Genomic DNA, 13,671 nt, shown 5'->3' with positions numbered 1-13,671 from the left:
ATTAAGACTATACTATTTTTAAAGTATTATATTATAAAAAATAAAGTAAAAAATCAAATAAATTGATGTTTGACAATTTTTATATATTTATATAATACTTTAATAAAAAGTACTACTATATAATTAAATTTCATAGTAAAAATGATATATTTTATAAAAGTATTGTAGTTATATTTTATAATAAAAAGTACTACTATATAATTAAATTTCATAGTAAAAATGATGTATTATATAAAAGTATTGTAATTGTATACCTTAATAAAAAGTACTACTATATAATTAAATTTCATAGTAAAAACAATATATTTTATAAAAGTATTGTAATTGTATTATTATAGTAAAAGTACTACTATATGATTAAATTTTATAGTTAAAACAATATATTTTATAAAAGTATTATAATTGTATTATTATAGTAAAAGTACTACTATATGATTAAATTTTATAGTAAAAATGATGTATTTTATAAAAGTATTGTGATTGTATCATATAATAAAAAGTACTACTATATGATTAAATTTTATAGTAAAAACAATGTATTATATAAAAATATTTATTGACATTTTAAAAATAGTATATTATATTATATATAACACTAACAAACAAAAAAAGGAGTAGTATATGTATAATACAAAAAAAGAAATAGAGAATTGGTTGAATGAAATGAATATTAAAAATTATGTTATTAATGAAAATTTAACAGTAGATGTGCAAGGTAATGTTTGTTTTTATAAAATAGATTTAAAAGGTTTTCCAATTAAATTTGGTGTTATTAATGGTGACTTTAATTGTTCTAATAATAAATTAACAAGTTTAGAAGGTTGTCCTGAAATAATTAATGGAAATTTTTACTGTTATAGAAATAAATTAACTAGTTTAAAAAGTTTTCCAAAAATAATTACTGGTAATTTTGATTGTAGTAATAATTACTTAAAAAATTTAGAAAATTGTACTAAAGAAATAAAAGGTAATTTTGACTGTTATAGAAATAAATTAACCAGTTTAAAAGGTTGTCCAAAAGTGGTAAATGGTTATTTTAATTGTAGTCAAAATGAATTAACAAGTTTAGAAGGATGTCCAGAAATAATAAATGGTAATTTTAATTGTCATAGTAATAAATTAACAAGTTTAGAAGGATGTACAGAAGTTATAAATGGTAATTTTTCTTGTAGTAACAATGAATTAACAAGTTTAAAAGGTTGCCCTGATATAGTAAATGGTAATTTTGATTGTGGTAATAATCACTTAACAAGTTTAAAAGGTTGTCCAGAAGTAATAAATAGTAGTTTTTATTGTAGTGATAATGATTTAACTAGTTTAGAATGTTGTCCAGAAGTGATAAATGGTGATTTTTTTTGTATTAATAATAAACTAACAGATTTTAAATATTTCCCTAAAGAAATTAAAGAAATTAAAGAAAAATATAATATTTTTATAGCAATATATTTTAATAATATAAAGAAGAAGAGTTAGTAAATTTTAATTGTGAAATAGAAAATGTTAAAAAATATATAGTGATTTTAATAAAAAAGGTGATAAAGAGGAATTTTTAGAAAAAGTAAATTATTATAAAAATATAAAAAAAGAAAATAAATTATTTAAAATGTTAAATAAATTATTAAAAAGATAATTTTTAATTAAAATATATAACACTACTTTAAAAGTAGTGTTTTTTTTATTTAAAATAATTATTGACATTTTAAAAGTAGTATATTATATTATATATAACAATAACAAAAAAAAAAAAAAAAGGAGTAATGATATGTACAATAAAATTTATGAAAAAATTTCAGGCTTAAAAATATTTAAAAGTAAGAAAGTTGAAATTATTAAAAACTGGTTAAATGAAATGGGTATTAAGAATTACACTATTAATAAAGATTTAACAGTTGATGTAAAAGGCAATGTATATATTTCAAATAGAAATTTAGATGAAATACCAATACAATTTGGCAGAATAAATGGTAATTTTTATTGCAATAATAATAAATTAACTAACTTAAAAGGTTCTCCAAAAGAAGTAAATGGTGATTTTTCTTGTACTGATAATCAATTAACAAGTTTAGATGGTTCTCCAGAAAGAGTGCATGGTGACTTTAGATGTTACAATAATAAATTAACCAGTTTAGATTATTCTCCAAAAGAAGTAAATGGTGATTTTTCTTGTACTGATAATAAATTAACAAGTTTAGAGGGTTCTCCAGAAAGAGTGCATGGTGACTTTAGATGTTACAATAATAAATTAACTAACTTAAAAGGTTCTCCAAAAGAAGTAAATGGTAATTTTTCTTGTTATAATAATCAATTAACAAGTTTAGATGGTTCTACAAAAATAGTGAATGGTAATTTTAGATGTTACAATAATAAATTAACTAACTTAAAAGGTTCTCCAAAAATAGTAAATGGTAATTTTGATTGTACTGATAACCAATTAACAAGTTTAGAAGGTTCTCCAAATGAAGTAAATTGTGATTTTAGATGTTACAATAATAAATTAACTAACTTAAAAGGTTCTCCAAAAGAAGTAAATGGTGATTTTTCTTGTACTGATAATCAATTAACAAGTTTAGAAGGTTCTCCAAAAATAGTAAATGGTGATTTTAGTTGTTATAAAAATAAATTAACTAACTTAAAAGGTTCTCCGAGTGATGTAAATGGTTATTTTAATTGCAGTGATAATTACTTAACTAGTTTAAAAGGTTCTCCAAAAATAGTTAATGGTAATTTTAATTGTTATAAAAATAAATTAACAAGTTTGGAAGGTTGTCCAAGTGAAGTAAATGGTTATTTTGACTGTACTGATAATATAATAAAAGAAGAACAATTATTTAATTTTAATTGCAATATGATAAAAATAAAAAAAATTTATAGTGATTTTAAATTTAGTAGAGAACAATTTTTAGAAAAAGTAACATTTTATAAAAGTAAAAAAGAAATACATAGTGATTTTAACAGTGATGTAAACAAAGAAGAGTTTTTAGAAAAAATAAATTACTATAAAAATATAGAAAAAGAAAATAAATTATTAAAAAGATAATTTTTTATTGTAAATATTTTAAAAATATTGCTTTACATTTTAAAAATAGTATATTATATTATATATAACACTAACAAAACAAAACAAAGGAGTTTTATATGTATAATACAAAAAAAGAAATAGAAAATTGGTTAATAAAAATAGGAATTGAAAATTATATGATAAATGAAGATTTTACAGTAGATGTTAATGAGGATGTTAACATTTCACATAAGAATTTAATAAAAATACCGATTAAATTTGGTATAATAAATGGCAGTTTTAATTGCAGTTCTAATAATTTAGTTAATTTAAAATGTTGTCCTAAAGAAGTAAGTGGAAGTTTTTATTGTTATAAGAATGAATTAACAAGTTTAGAAGGTTGTCCAGAAGTAGTAAAAGGTGATTTTTATTGTAGTGATAATAAATTAACAAGTTTAAAAGGTTGTCCAGAGATAGTAGATGGTGATTTTATTTGTAATAGTAATCAATTAACAAGTTTAGAAGGTTGTCCAGAAATAATAAATGGATATTTTTATTGTAATAATAATAAATTAACAAGTTTAGAAGGTTGTCCAGAAGTAATAAATGGTGATTTTTATTGTCATAATAATGAATTAACCAGTTTAGAAGGTTGTCCAAAGGAAACAAATGGTAATTTTTATTGTCATAATAATGAATTAACAGATTTAGAAAATTGTCCAGAAGTAATAAATGGTAATTTTTATTGTCATAATAATGAATTAACAGATTTAGAAGATTGTCCAGAAGTAATAAAAGGTTGTTTTGATTGCAGTTATAATAAATTAACAGATTTTAAATATTTCCCTAAAGAAATAAATGGTGAATTGATTCATATAGAAAAAAATAAAATAAATGAAGAAGAGTTAGTAAATTTTAATTTCTATATAAAAAATGTAAAAGAAATATATAGTGATTTTAATGAAAATGGAGATTTAGAAGAATTTCTAGAAAAAGTAAATTAATAAAAGTAAAAAAGAAAATGAATTATTAAAAGAATTTATTAAATTAAATAATGAAAAATCAGGAAAAAGAAAACTTTAAAATTTTAATTTAAAATAATAACACTACTTATTTATATATTAAGTAGTGTTATTATTTTATTAATAGTTGTAAATTAAAAAAAATAAATTATAATATTTATTTTAAAATATTTATTGACATTTTAAAAATAGTATATTATTGTTATTATAACACTAACAAAAAAGGAAATTAAAATGAAAACTGGATATAAATTCACAAAAACAAAGAAGTTGTTATCATTAAGAAAAAATAAAGATTTAACATTAGAGAAGATAAATTCTTATATTTACTGTATCACAAATGAAAACATAAATATTGATACTATAGAAAATATAGAAATAGATAATGTTATGAATTTTAATTTGTCACATTTTTTATTAAAATTAACTAATATTAAGAGTATTAAAGTTAATTCTAATGATGTTGTGTATGTTGAGACAAAATTCTACAAAAAATTAAAAAATATAAAGCATAATATTAATATAAAATATGTATTCTCTAACTGTGATAGAGAAGAGAATTATAAAATAATATATGAAAATGAAAAAGAAAATATTTTCAAGAAAGATGTTTTCTTTAGAAATGCATATAAAAATGAATACTATAAAGATTCATTATTTAGTGAATATCACAATATCTTATTTCATAGCATAGAACAACATGCAGGCAGAAAATCATTATTTTTATATAAATTACATGATGATAATATTGATATTAATAACATAGATGCTGATGAAATTATTTATGATATAGAAAATGTAGAAACAGATTTTTGCAGAATAGTTTTAAGTAAAACTGATAAGTATGTAAAATTTTATATAAAAAACAAAGATAGCCATACAGTAGAAAATTATATAAATAATGTTAATACATTCATAGAAAACAATAAGCATATAAAATTTAAAAAAATCTCAATTAATTATAATAAATTTAATTCAAAGCCGTTTGTAATTGATTTTAATTAAATTGAATTTTAAGACTAAAACACTACTAATAAAAAAGCAGTGTTTTTTTTATTGTAAATATTTTTAAAATATTAGTTGACATTTTAAAAATAGTATATTATATTATATATAACACTAACAAAACAAAACAAAGGAGTTTTATATGTATAATACAAAAGAAGATATTGAAAATTGGTTAAATGAAAAGAATATTAAAAATTATGTTATTAATGAAGATTTAACAGTAGATGTTAATGGTAATGTAAGTTTAATAAATAAAAATTTAAAAGAAATACCAATACAATTTAATAAAATTAATGGTGATGTAAGTTTAATAAATAAAAATTTAAAAGAAATACCAATACAATTTAATAAAAATTAATGGTGATGTAAGTTTAATAAATAAAAATTTAAAAGAAATACCAATACAATTTAATAAAATTAATGGTGATGTAAGTTTAATAAATAAAAATTTAAAAGAAATACCAATACAATTTAATAAAATTAATGGTAATGTAAGTTTAATAAATAAAAATTTAAAAGAAATACCAATACAATTTAATAAAATTAATGGTTATTATTATTGTTATTCTAGTAATTTAACAAGTTTAAAAGGTAGTCCAAAAGTAGTTGGTGGTGATTTTTATTGTAGTAATAATCAATTAATTAATTGATTTAAAATATATTCCATTATTAAAATATGGTAATTTTTATTATGATAACAAAATAAATTAACAAAAAACATAACACTACTTTAAAAGTAGTGTTTTTTATTTTAAATATTTTTAAAATATTGCTTGACATTTTAAAAGTAGTAATATATTTATATAACAATAACAAAAAACAAAAAAAAGGAGTTTTTTATGAATAAAATGTTAAATAATAAAAAAGATATATATAAATTTTTAGAATTATTAAAAATAAAAAATTATAGAATAAATGATAATCTAACAGTAGATGTAGATGGTAATGTAGATTTTCTAAAAAAAAAAATATATACCAATTCAATTTAGATTTATTAATGGTTATTTTAATTGTAGTAATAATAGTTTAATTAGTTTAGAAGGTTGTCCTAAAGAAATAAGATATACATTTGATTGTTCTAATAATAAATTAACAAGTTTAAAATATTCTCCAAAAGTAATTGATGGTAGTTTTGATTGTAGTAATAATGAATTAACAAGTTTAGAATATACTCCTAAATTAATAAAAAGAGATTTTAATTGTAGTAGTAATAAATTAACAAGTTTAGATTATTGTCCTGAAGTTTTAAGAGATTTAAAATGTGATTTAAATTATATAGAAAGTGACCCTTTTTACTGTCCATTAAATTAAATATTAAATATGAAAAATATATTAAAAGAATTAAATATTAAAAAATACATAATTATAAATAATATAATTAATGTATATGAAGATGTTAATATTAATAAAAAAATATAAAAGAATTACCAATACAATTTGGTATTATAGATGGTAATTTTTATTGTGATTACAATGAATTAACAAGTTTAAAAGGTTGTCCTAAAGTAGTGAATGGTAATTTTTCTTGTTGTAATAATAATTTAACTAGTTTAAAATATAGTCCAGAATTAATAAAATATAATTTTTTTTGTAGTAATAATAAATTAAATAATTTAGAATATTGTCCAGAAATAATAGGTAATAATGTATATTGTAATTTTAATTATATAGAAAAAAAAATAATAATATAAATTGTTCTAATTTACATATTAGTAATAATAAAAATACAATTTTAATAAATAATATTAATAATTTTTTAAATTTATATTTAATTAACACTAATTACATTATAAATAATGTTAAAATTAATAATTTATATATAAATGATTTAAATTATTTTATAAATAACTTTAATAATTTTGTTAATTTTAACTTTAATAATATTTATAATAGTGATAATATTAAAATTAACAATGTTAATGATGTTATTAATTCATTTATTGAAGAAAGTATATTAAAAAACAATATATTAAAAAAAGATAAAATATACAAAAAATTAAAAAAAATAGTTGACATTTTAAAAATAGTATATTATAGTTATTATAACAGTAATTAAAAAGGAGTTTAAAATGGAAAATTTACATGAGTTTTTAAATAAAATGTTAAATAATGCAATAAAATTAAAAAATGATGGTAATACTACAATAATTATAGATGATGTTGAAATGAATATAGATGAATATATAAAATTATTAAAAAGAGAGTTAGAATATGAATGTTGAAAATATTTTAGAAATTTTAAAAATTAATAAAGTAAATTTGTTTAATAAATATCTTTTTAAATTATTAAATAAATATAATTTAAACAAAGATGATATTGATTATATTATAAGTAAATTAAAAGAAGATTTTACAAAAGATTTAGAAAATGTAAATAATTATAATATTGATGAAAATTTTGAAATATATAATGATTTTATATTAAAATATAATTTAAATAATAAAAATATATCATTATTTTTTAATGATATTATATTAAGAAAATATATTAAATTAAAAAATAAATAAAAAGGAAATAAACTATGATAGAATTAACAAAAAATGAATTGATTAAAAATATTTTTTCAATAAAAAATTTAGAAGAAATTTATGGAATAAAAAATATTCAAATATTTAAAAATTTATGTATATATGAAGATTATATATTAAATAATGAAAGTATTAAAGATTTATCTTTAAAATATAATGTTTCTGAACAAACTGTTTATAAAAGTATAAATAAGTATAAAAATAAAGATTTATCATTAAAAATAAATAATTCTAATAAAAAAAGAAAGAGTTTATTATTAGAATTAAATAATAAAGATTATAAATATTCAGTTGATAATGATAATATCACAGTATTATTTTTAAAAGATAATACTAAAAAAAATTTTAAATGGAATAGTTTAAAAACAGAAAATTATAAAATAAAAATAAAAAATGGAGAATTATAATGAGTGAATTTGATGAATTTTTAAAAAAAAATGAAATACAAAAAAATAAAAATATAGAATATTTGAATAATGTTAACAAACATTTTAATGATTTAAAACAATATAAATTATATTTAGAAAATAATAATAAAATTGAAACAGAAGATTATAAAAATATTTTAGAGCAATTAAATATATATCATCAAATTAAACAACAAAAAAAAAAAGAATAGAAGAAAATATAAATAATGAAAAAAGAATATTAATGTTGATTAGTGATATGAAAAATATAAGTTTAAATAATGTAAATAATGTAAATAATGTAAAAAATAAAAGAAAACTTTAATAAAATAGATTGACAAACTCTTTAAATTTAATATACTTATAGTTGTATGTATGTTAAATTTAAAGAGTGTTTTTTTATGAACTTAAAAACCTGTATTAATTATAATTCATTAAATGATTATAAATATTATATTTTAATAAATTTATTTAATGAATTAAGTATAGTTGATAGTTATAGCGAGTATGAAGATGATAAAATAATTATGAAAGATAAAGTTTTATCAATAAGAGATAAAGATATAAATTTTATAAATTATTATAATAATTTTCACTATTTTTATAATGAAAAAAATGAAAATATAATAATTTATAAAATTTGTCATTTAATAAACTCTAAAACATTAGAGAAATGTTTTATATGTTTTTTAGATTTTAAAAATATAGATTTAAAAATTTTAGAAAATGATAATAATATTTTTGAATTATTAAAAGATTTAAAATTTTATAGATAAAGAATAAAAAATGGGAACTATAATAAAAACATTAAATAATAATCAATTTGAATTAAAATATAATTTATTTAATCATCAAAAAGAAACAATTAAATTTATGTTAAAAAATAAAAAATGCTTTATATTTAACGAAGCAGGTACAGGTAAAACAGAGTGTGCTATATCTGTTTTTATGTATCATTTATTATCAAATAATTGTAAAAAAGTTTTAATTGTGTCAACATTATCATCTTTAAAAACTACTTGGTATAATAGTATTGAAAATAATAATTTAAATATAAAATATAAAGTTATACACGATAAAAATAAAAATAAAAGATTAAAATTATTAAAAGAAGATTTAGATGTATATATTATAAATTATAATAGTATAAGTAATTTATTTGAAGAATTAAATAGTATAAATTTTGATTGTATTATTATAGATGAAGCAACAGTTTTTAAAAATGCAATGTCAAAAAGAAGTAAAAGTATGATAAAACTATGTAATAAAAGTCAATATGTTTATGTAATGACAGGAACACCTACACCTAATTATGCGCGTGAAAGTTATGGACTTTTAAGATTATTATATAGTAATAAATATACAAATTTTAATAATTTTAGATTATTAATTGAAAATAAAATTAATGACTATATTTATATAGAAAAAAAAGATGCTTATAAAACAGTAAGTCAATTGTTAAAACCATCTATTGTTTATAAAATAAAAGATTGTATTGATATGCCTGGAATTGTTTATAAATATTATCATTGTGATATAGATAAAAAATTAGAAGAACAATTTAAACAATTAAAAAAAGAATAATTATTAAATGATAATAAAGAAGTTATTATTGATAGTAGTAATAGTGCAGTAAATTATATTAATTTGTTCCAAATACTTGGTGGTACTTGTAAAGATGTTAATGATAATATTATTAATTTTAATGTTGATAGTAAATATGAAGTTTTAGAAGAAATAATAGAAAATCAAGTTAATGATAAAGTTATAATATTTTGTCAATTTGTAGAACAAATAAATAATATATATAACTTTTTAAAAGATAAATATGATTGCGCAAAAATTTATGGTAGTGTTAATTATGATGAAAGAAGTGTAATATTTGATAAATTTCAAAATAGTGATAAAATTAAAATCTTAATAGCAAATATTTCTACTTGTGCTCATTCTATAACATTAACAAGAGCAAATCATATAATATATTTTAATGCTGTTTTTTCTAATGAATTATATCAGCAATCAATAGCGCGTATATATCGTAATTCACAAAAAAATAAATGTATTATACATAATTTATATTATAATGATTTTGATTTTAATGTTTTTAAAAAATTAGAGAAAAGAGAATATAATCAAAATCAATTGTTAAGTTTGTTAAAAAATAATTAAAATATTTTTAAAATAGTTGTTGACATTTTAAAATCAGTATATTATAGTTATTATAACAAAACAAAACAACAACAAACTAACAAGAAAGGATATAAATTATGAATAAAATTAATTATACTAGTGATGATTTTTTAAACGATATTGAAGAAACTCAAGAGTTTAATAAAATTGAAAAAAATGAAAATAATAATGTTATAGATTTTAATTATGTTAATACATTAAAAAAAATCGGTTATAATGTAGTTAATAATTCTGTAACAAAAGAAGTTATAAAATATGCAAATAATATTCAATATTCTATAAATGAAAAAATATGTGATGTTATAGAAGTTATAGAAATAATTTCTAATGATGTTAAAAATAATTATTTAGTTATTAAATTAAACAATAAAGATATTATAGAAGTTGAAACTTCTATAATATCAGATTGTAAAAAATTACAATCATTTTTGAATAAAAACGGTATATTTTTTACAATTGAAAAAAAAGGACTATTTGAAGTGTTTATACAAAATTATTTAAACAATATAAAAGATAATAATAGAAAAAATATAAAAACATTAAGACCAACAAAATTAGGTTGGAATGAAATAAATGGTGATAAATTTTTTACAATAGCAAATAAAAATTATTATTATAATAAAACAATAAATAATAAAGTTTACATATCTAATTTTAGAGATAATGATTTAGATATGTTTGTAAAAACAAAAACAACTGGAAATATTGAAGTTTATAAAAAATGTTTATCTTTTATAAATAATGAAAGATTTTTACAGCATCAATTTTCATATTTAACAATGTTAAGTAGTATTTTTAATAATTTAACTAATTTAAGTCAAACTATCTGTTTGTTTTCTACAGATAGTGGGACTGGAAAAACAACTGTTAGTAGATTAGCAGGAAATTTTTTCGGTGATACAAACTTTTTAGAAGTAACAAAAAGCGATACTAAAAATAGTATCGATGCAAAATTGGGTATTTTAAATAGTATTGCTTTATATTGTGATGAACTTTCATCTAAAATACAAAAAGATGAAAACTTTTTAGAAGATTTTGTGTACGAGATGGAAAATGGTAGAACTAAACAACGTTTAAATGTTGATAGTTCTCTAAAAAATGTAAATACTTTTAAAAATACTTTTGTTTTTAGTAGTAATACTAGTGCTATAAATTTATTCAAATATTCTCAAAATATTGAAGCGCAATTATTAAGAATATTAGAAATTGATTTTAATAATGTTAAATTTAATACAGAAGATGTTAAAAATTTTGCTTATATAAATCAAAATATAAATAAAAATTATGGTTTTTATGATGAATTTTTACAGTATTTTATATTAAATAAAGAATATTTTTTAGATAAATATAATAATTTATTTTTAAATTATATGACAAAATTTAAAGATAATAAATTTAGACATACTTGCAATACATTATCAAGTGTAATGATAGTTAGAGAAATATTAAAAAATAAATTTAGTTAATTTTAATGAACAATTATTAAATAATTATATAAACACATTAATAAAAGATAAAATTGATGAGATTAAATCAGTAAGTATAACAGAAAATATTGAAAATATATTAAGTAATGTTTTAAGTAATGATAGTAATATACTTATTACATATAATTTAAAAAATAAAGTTGAACATTATAGTGAAGAAGATAATATACATTTAAATTTTAATAAACAAATATTATTAAAATATAATAAAGATACAAAAAGATTAACAATATCAAAATCACACTTAAATAAACTTTTAAAAGATATTTATAAAATAAATGTATCTAATTTTATAAGTAAATTAAGTAAGTTAGATTATGATTATGATTTAAAAGAAATTAAAACAACAGTTGATTTAACTTCTAAAATAAATAAAAGATTAGATTGTATCTCTATAAATTTTGAAGATAATAATTTAATAAAAAGACAATTAAAAGAAAATGTTGATTTTAATTAATATTTAATAATAAAAAAAACACTATTAATAAAAAAATAGTGTTTTTTTTATTGACTTTTTAATATATATATACTATAATTAAATAGTATTAGCAAAAACTTTAGGAGAAAAAACATGGGATTTAAAGTAAATACAAATTTTATTAAAAAAATAATAAAAAAACTTATACAAATGATAAATTGTTTAAATTTGTAGATATTATAGATAATAAAATATTATGTGAAGATTGTAATAAAGAAGTTATTAAATTAACAATTTCAAAAGATGCTTTTAATAGACAAGAGAAATATGTTAAAAATAGTAATCAATTTTATTCACATAGAGTTGATAAATATATGAAAGAACAATTAAATAATATTAATTATTTTGTTGCAGAAAAATATAATAAAGATAATAATGAGTGTGAAAGAATACACTTATTAAGTGATGATACTAGTAAAATATTTAATGATGAGATTATAACATTTACAGATTATCAAAATAAGTTTTTATATTTACAAAATTGGAAGAGTGTTATAAGTTATAATGATTTCATAGAAAAAATAAAAGAAAATGTAAAAGAAATTGAAGAAGATTTATTTTGTAAAAAAATTGGTTTTCAATTAATTTATATTGATAATAATGAAGATAATAATATAATTGATTTATCTAATGTTTATGACTATGATAATATTAATAAAAAGAATGTAAATGTTGATTTTTTTAATAATGTTTATAATAATTTTATAGAAAATAAAGAAATAGATAATGTAAAAATTTTATATTTTTATAATTATAAAATAAGTGATTTAAGTAAATATTTTAAAACAAGTGAGAAAACATTTAATTTAAATAAAATGTTAAATATATATTATAAAATTAATGATAGAATTATTTATAATAAACAATATGCTTTAAAAACTATATTTTTATTAACTGATGATAAAATAGAAGTTGATAAAAAAACAAAAGAAGTTAAAACTACAAAAAGAAATATAGTAAATAAAGTATTTTTTAATAATATACATAAAACAGTACACGAGTTTTTTAATTTTAAAAATAGTTTTAAAATTAATGAAGATGAGATATTAAATAATAAAAATGAAATAACAAATAATGAAAATAATTATGAAGTATTAAATAATGAAAATAATTATGATTGTGAAGATTTAGATAATCTTTTTAAAGATTAATTAAATATAATAATAAAAAAAACACTATTAATTAAAAAAAATAGTGTTTTTTTTAATTAATAAACACTTTTACTATTGACTTTTTTTTAAAATATACTATATTTAAAATGTGTAAATTTTAAAAGGAGTGTATTATGTTTAAAGATTTAAGTGAATTAGTAAATTATATTAATAATATTAAAGAAGAAGAAATAGGTATTAAAGAATTATTTACATTAGATTATAAATTTTTAAAAAATAATCTTAATTATGATTTAAATTATATAAAAAATATGTTGTTAAATCATTATAGAAGTAAAATAATAATATCAAATATAAAAGAATATGATAAACAATTAAATAACACAAGAAAAAATCAAATATTAATTGATTATTTACAAATATTTAGTGAACAATTATTA

The 13,671-nt window shown here is 16.6% G+C and overlaps 1 protein-coding gene across 1 annotated transcript; it reads left to right on the top strand.

The window, feature by feature from the left end:
* The first annotated feature begins 621 nt into the window (after positions 1-621).
* Positions 622-13,270, top strand: LOC138360809 (homeobox-like protein HDP1). The gene is made up of 10 exons (XM_069320345.1): positions 622-715; positions 1,022-1,219; positions 1,794-2,720; positions 3,347-3,902; positions 4,710-4,862; positions 6,045-6,289; positions 6,478-6,543; positions 10,998-11,210; positions 12,474-12,680; positions 13,113-13,270. The coding sequence occupies exons 1-10, from the start codon at positions 622-624 to the stop codon at positions 13,268-13,270; spliced, it is 2,817 nt and encodes a 938-aa protein (XP_069176446.1).
* The last annotated feature ends 401 nt before the right edge of the window (positions 13,271-13,671 follow it).

Source organism: Procambarus clarkii, unplaced genomic scaffold, assembly GCF_040958095.1.
Source record: "Procambarus clarkii isolate CNS0578487 unplaced genomic scaffold, FALCON_Pclarkii_2.0 HiC_scaffold_122, whole genome shotgun sequence".
NCBI classification, from domain to species: Eukaryota; Metazoa; Arthropoda; class Malacostraca; order Decapoda; family Cambaridae; genus Procambarus; species Procambarus clarkii.
Note: the sequence above shows the minus strand (reverse complement) of the source record. Positions and strands in the feature narration are given on the sequence as shown.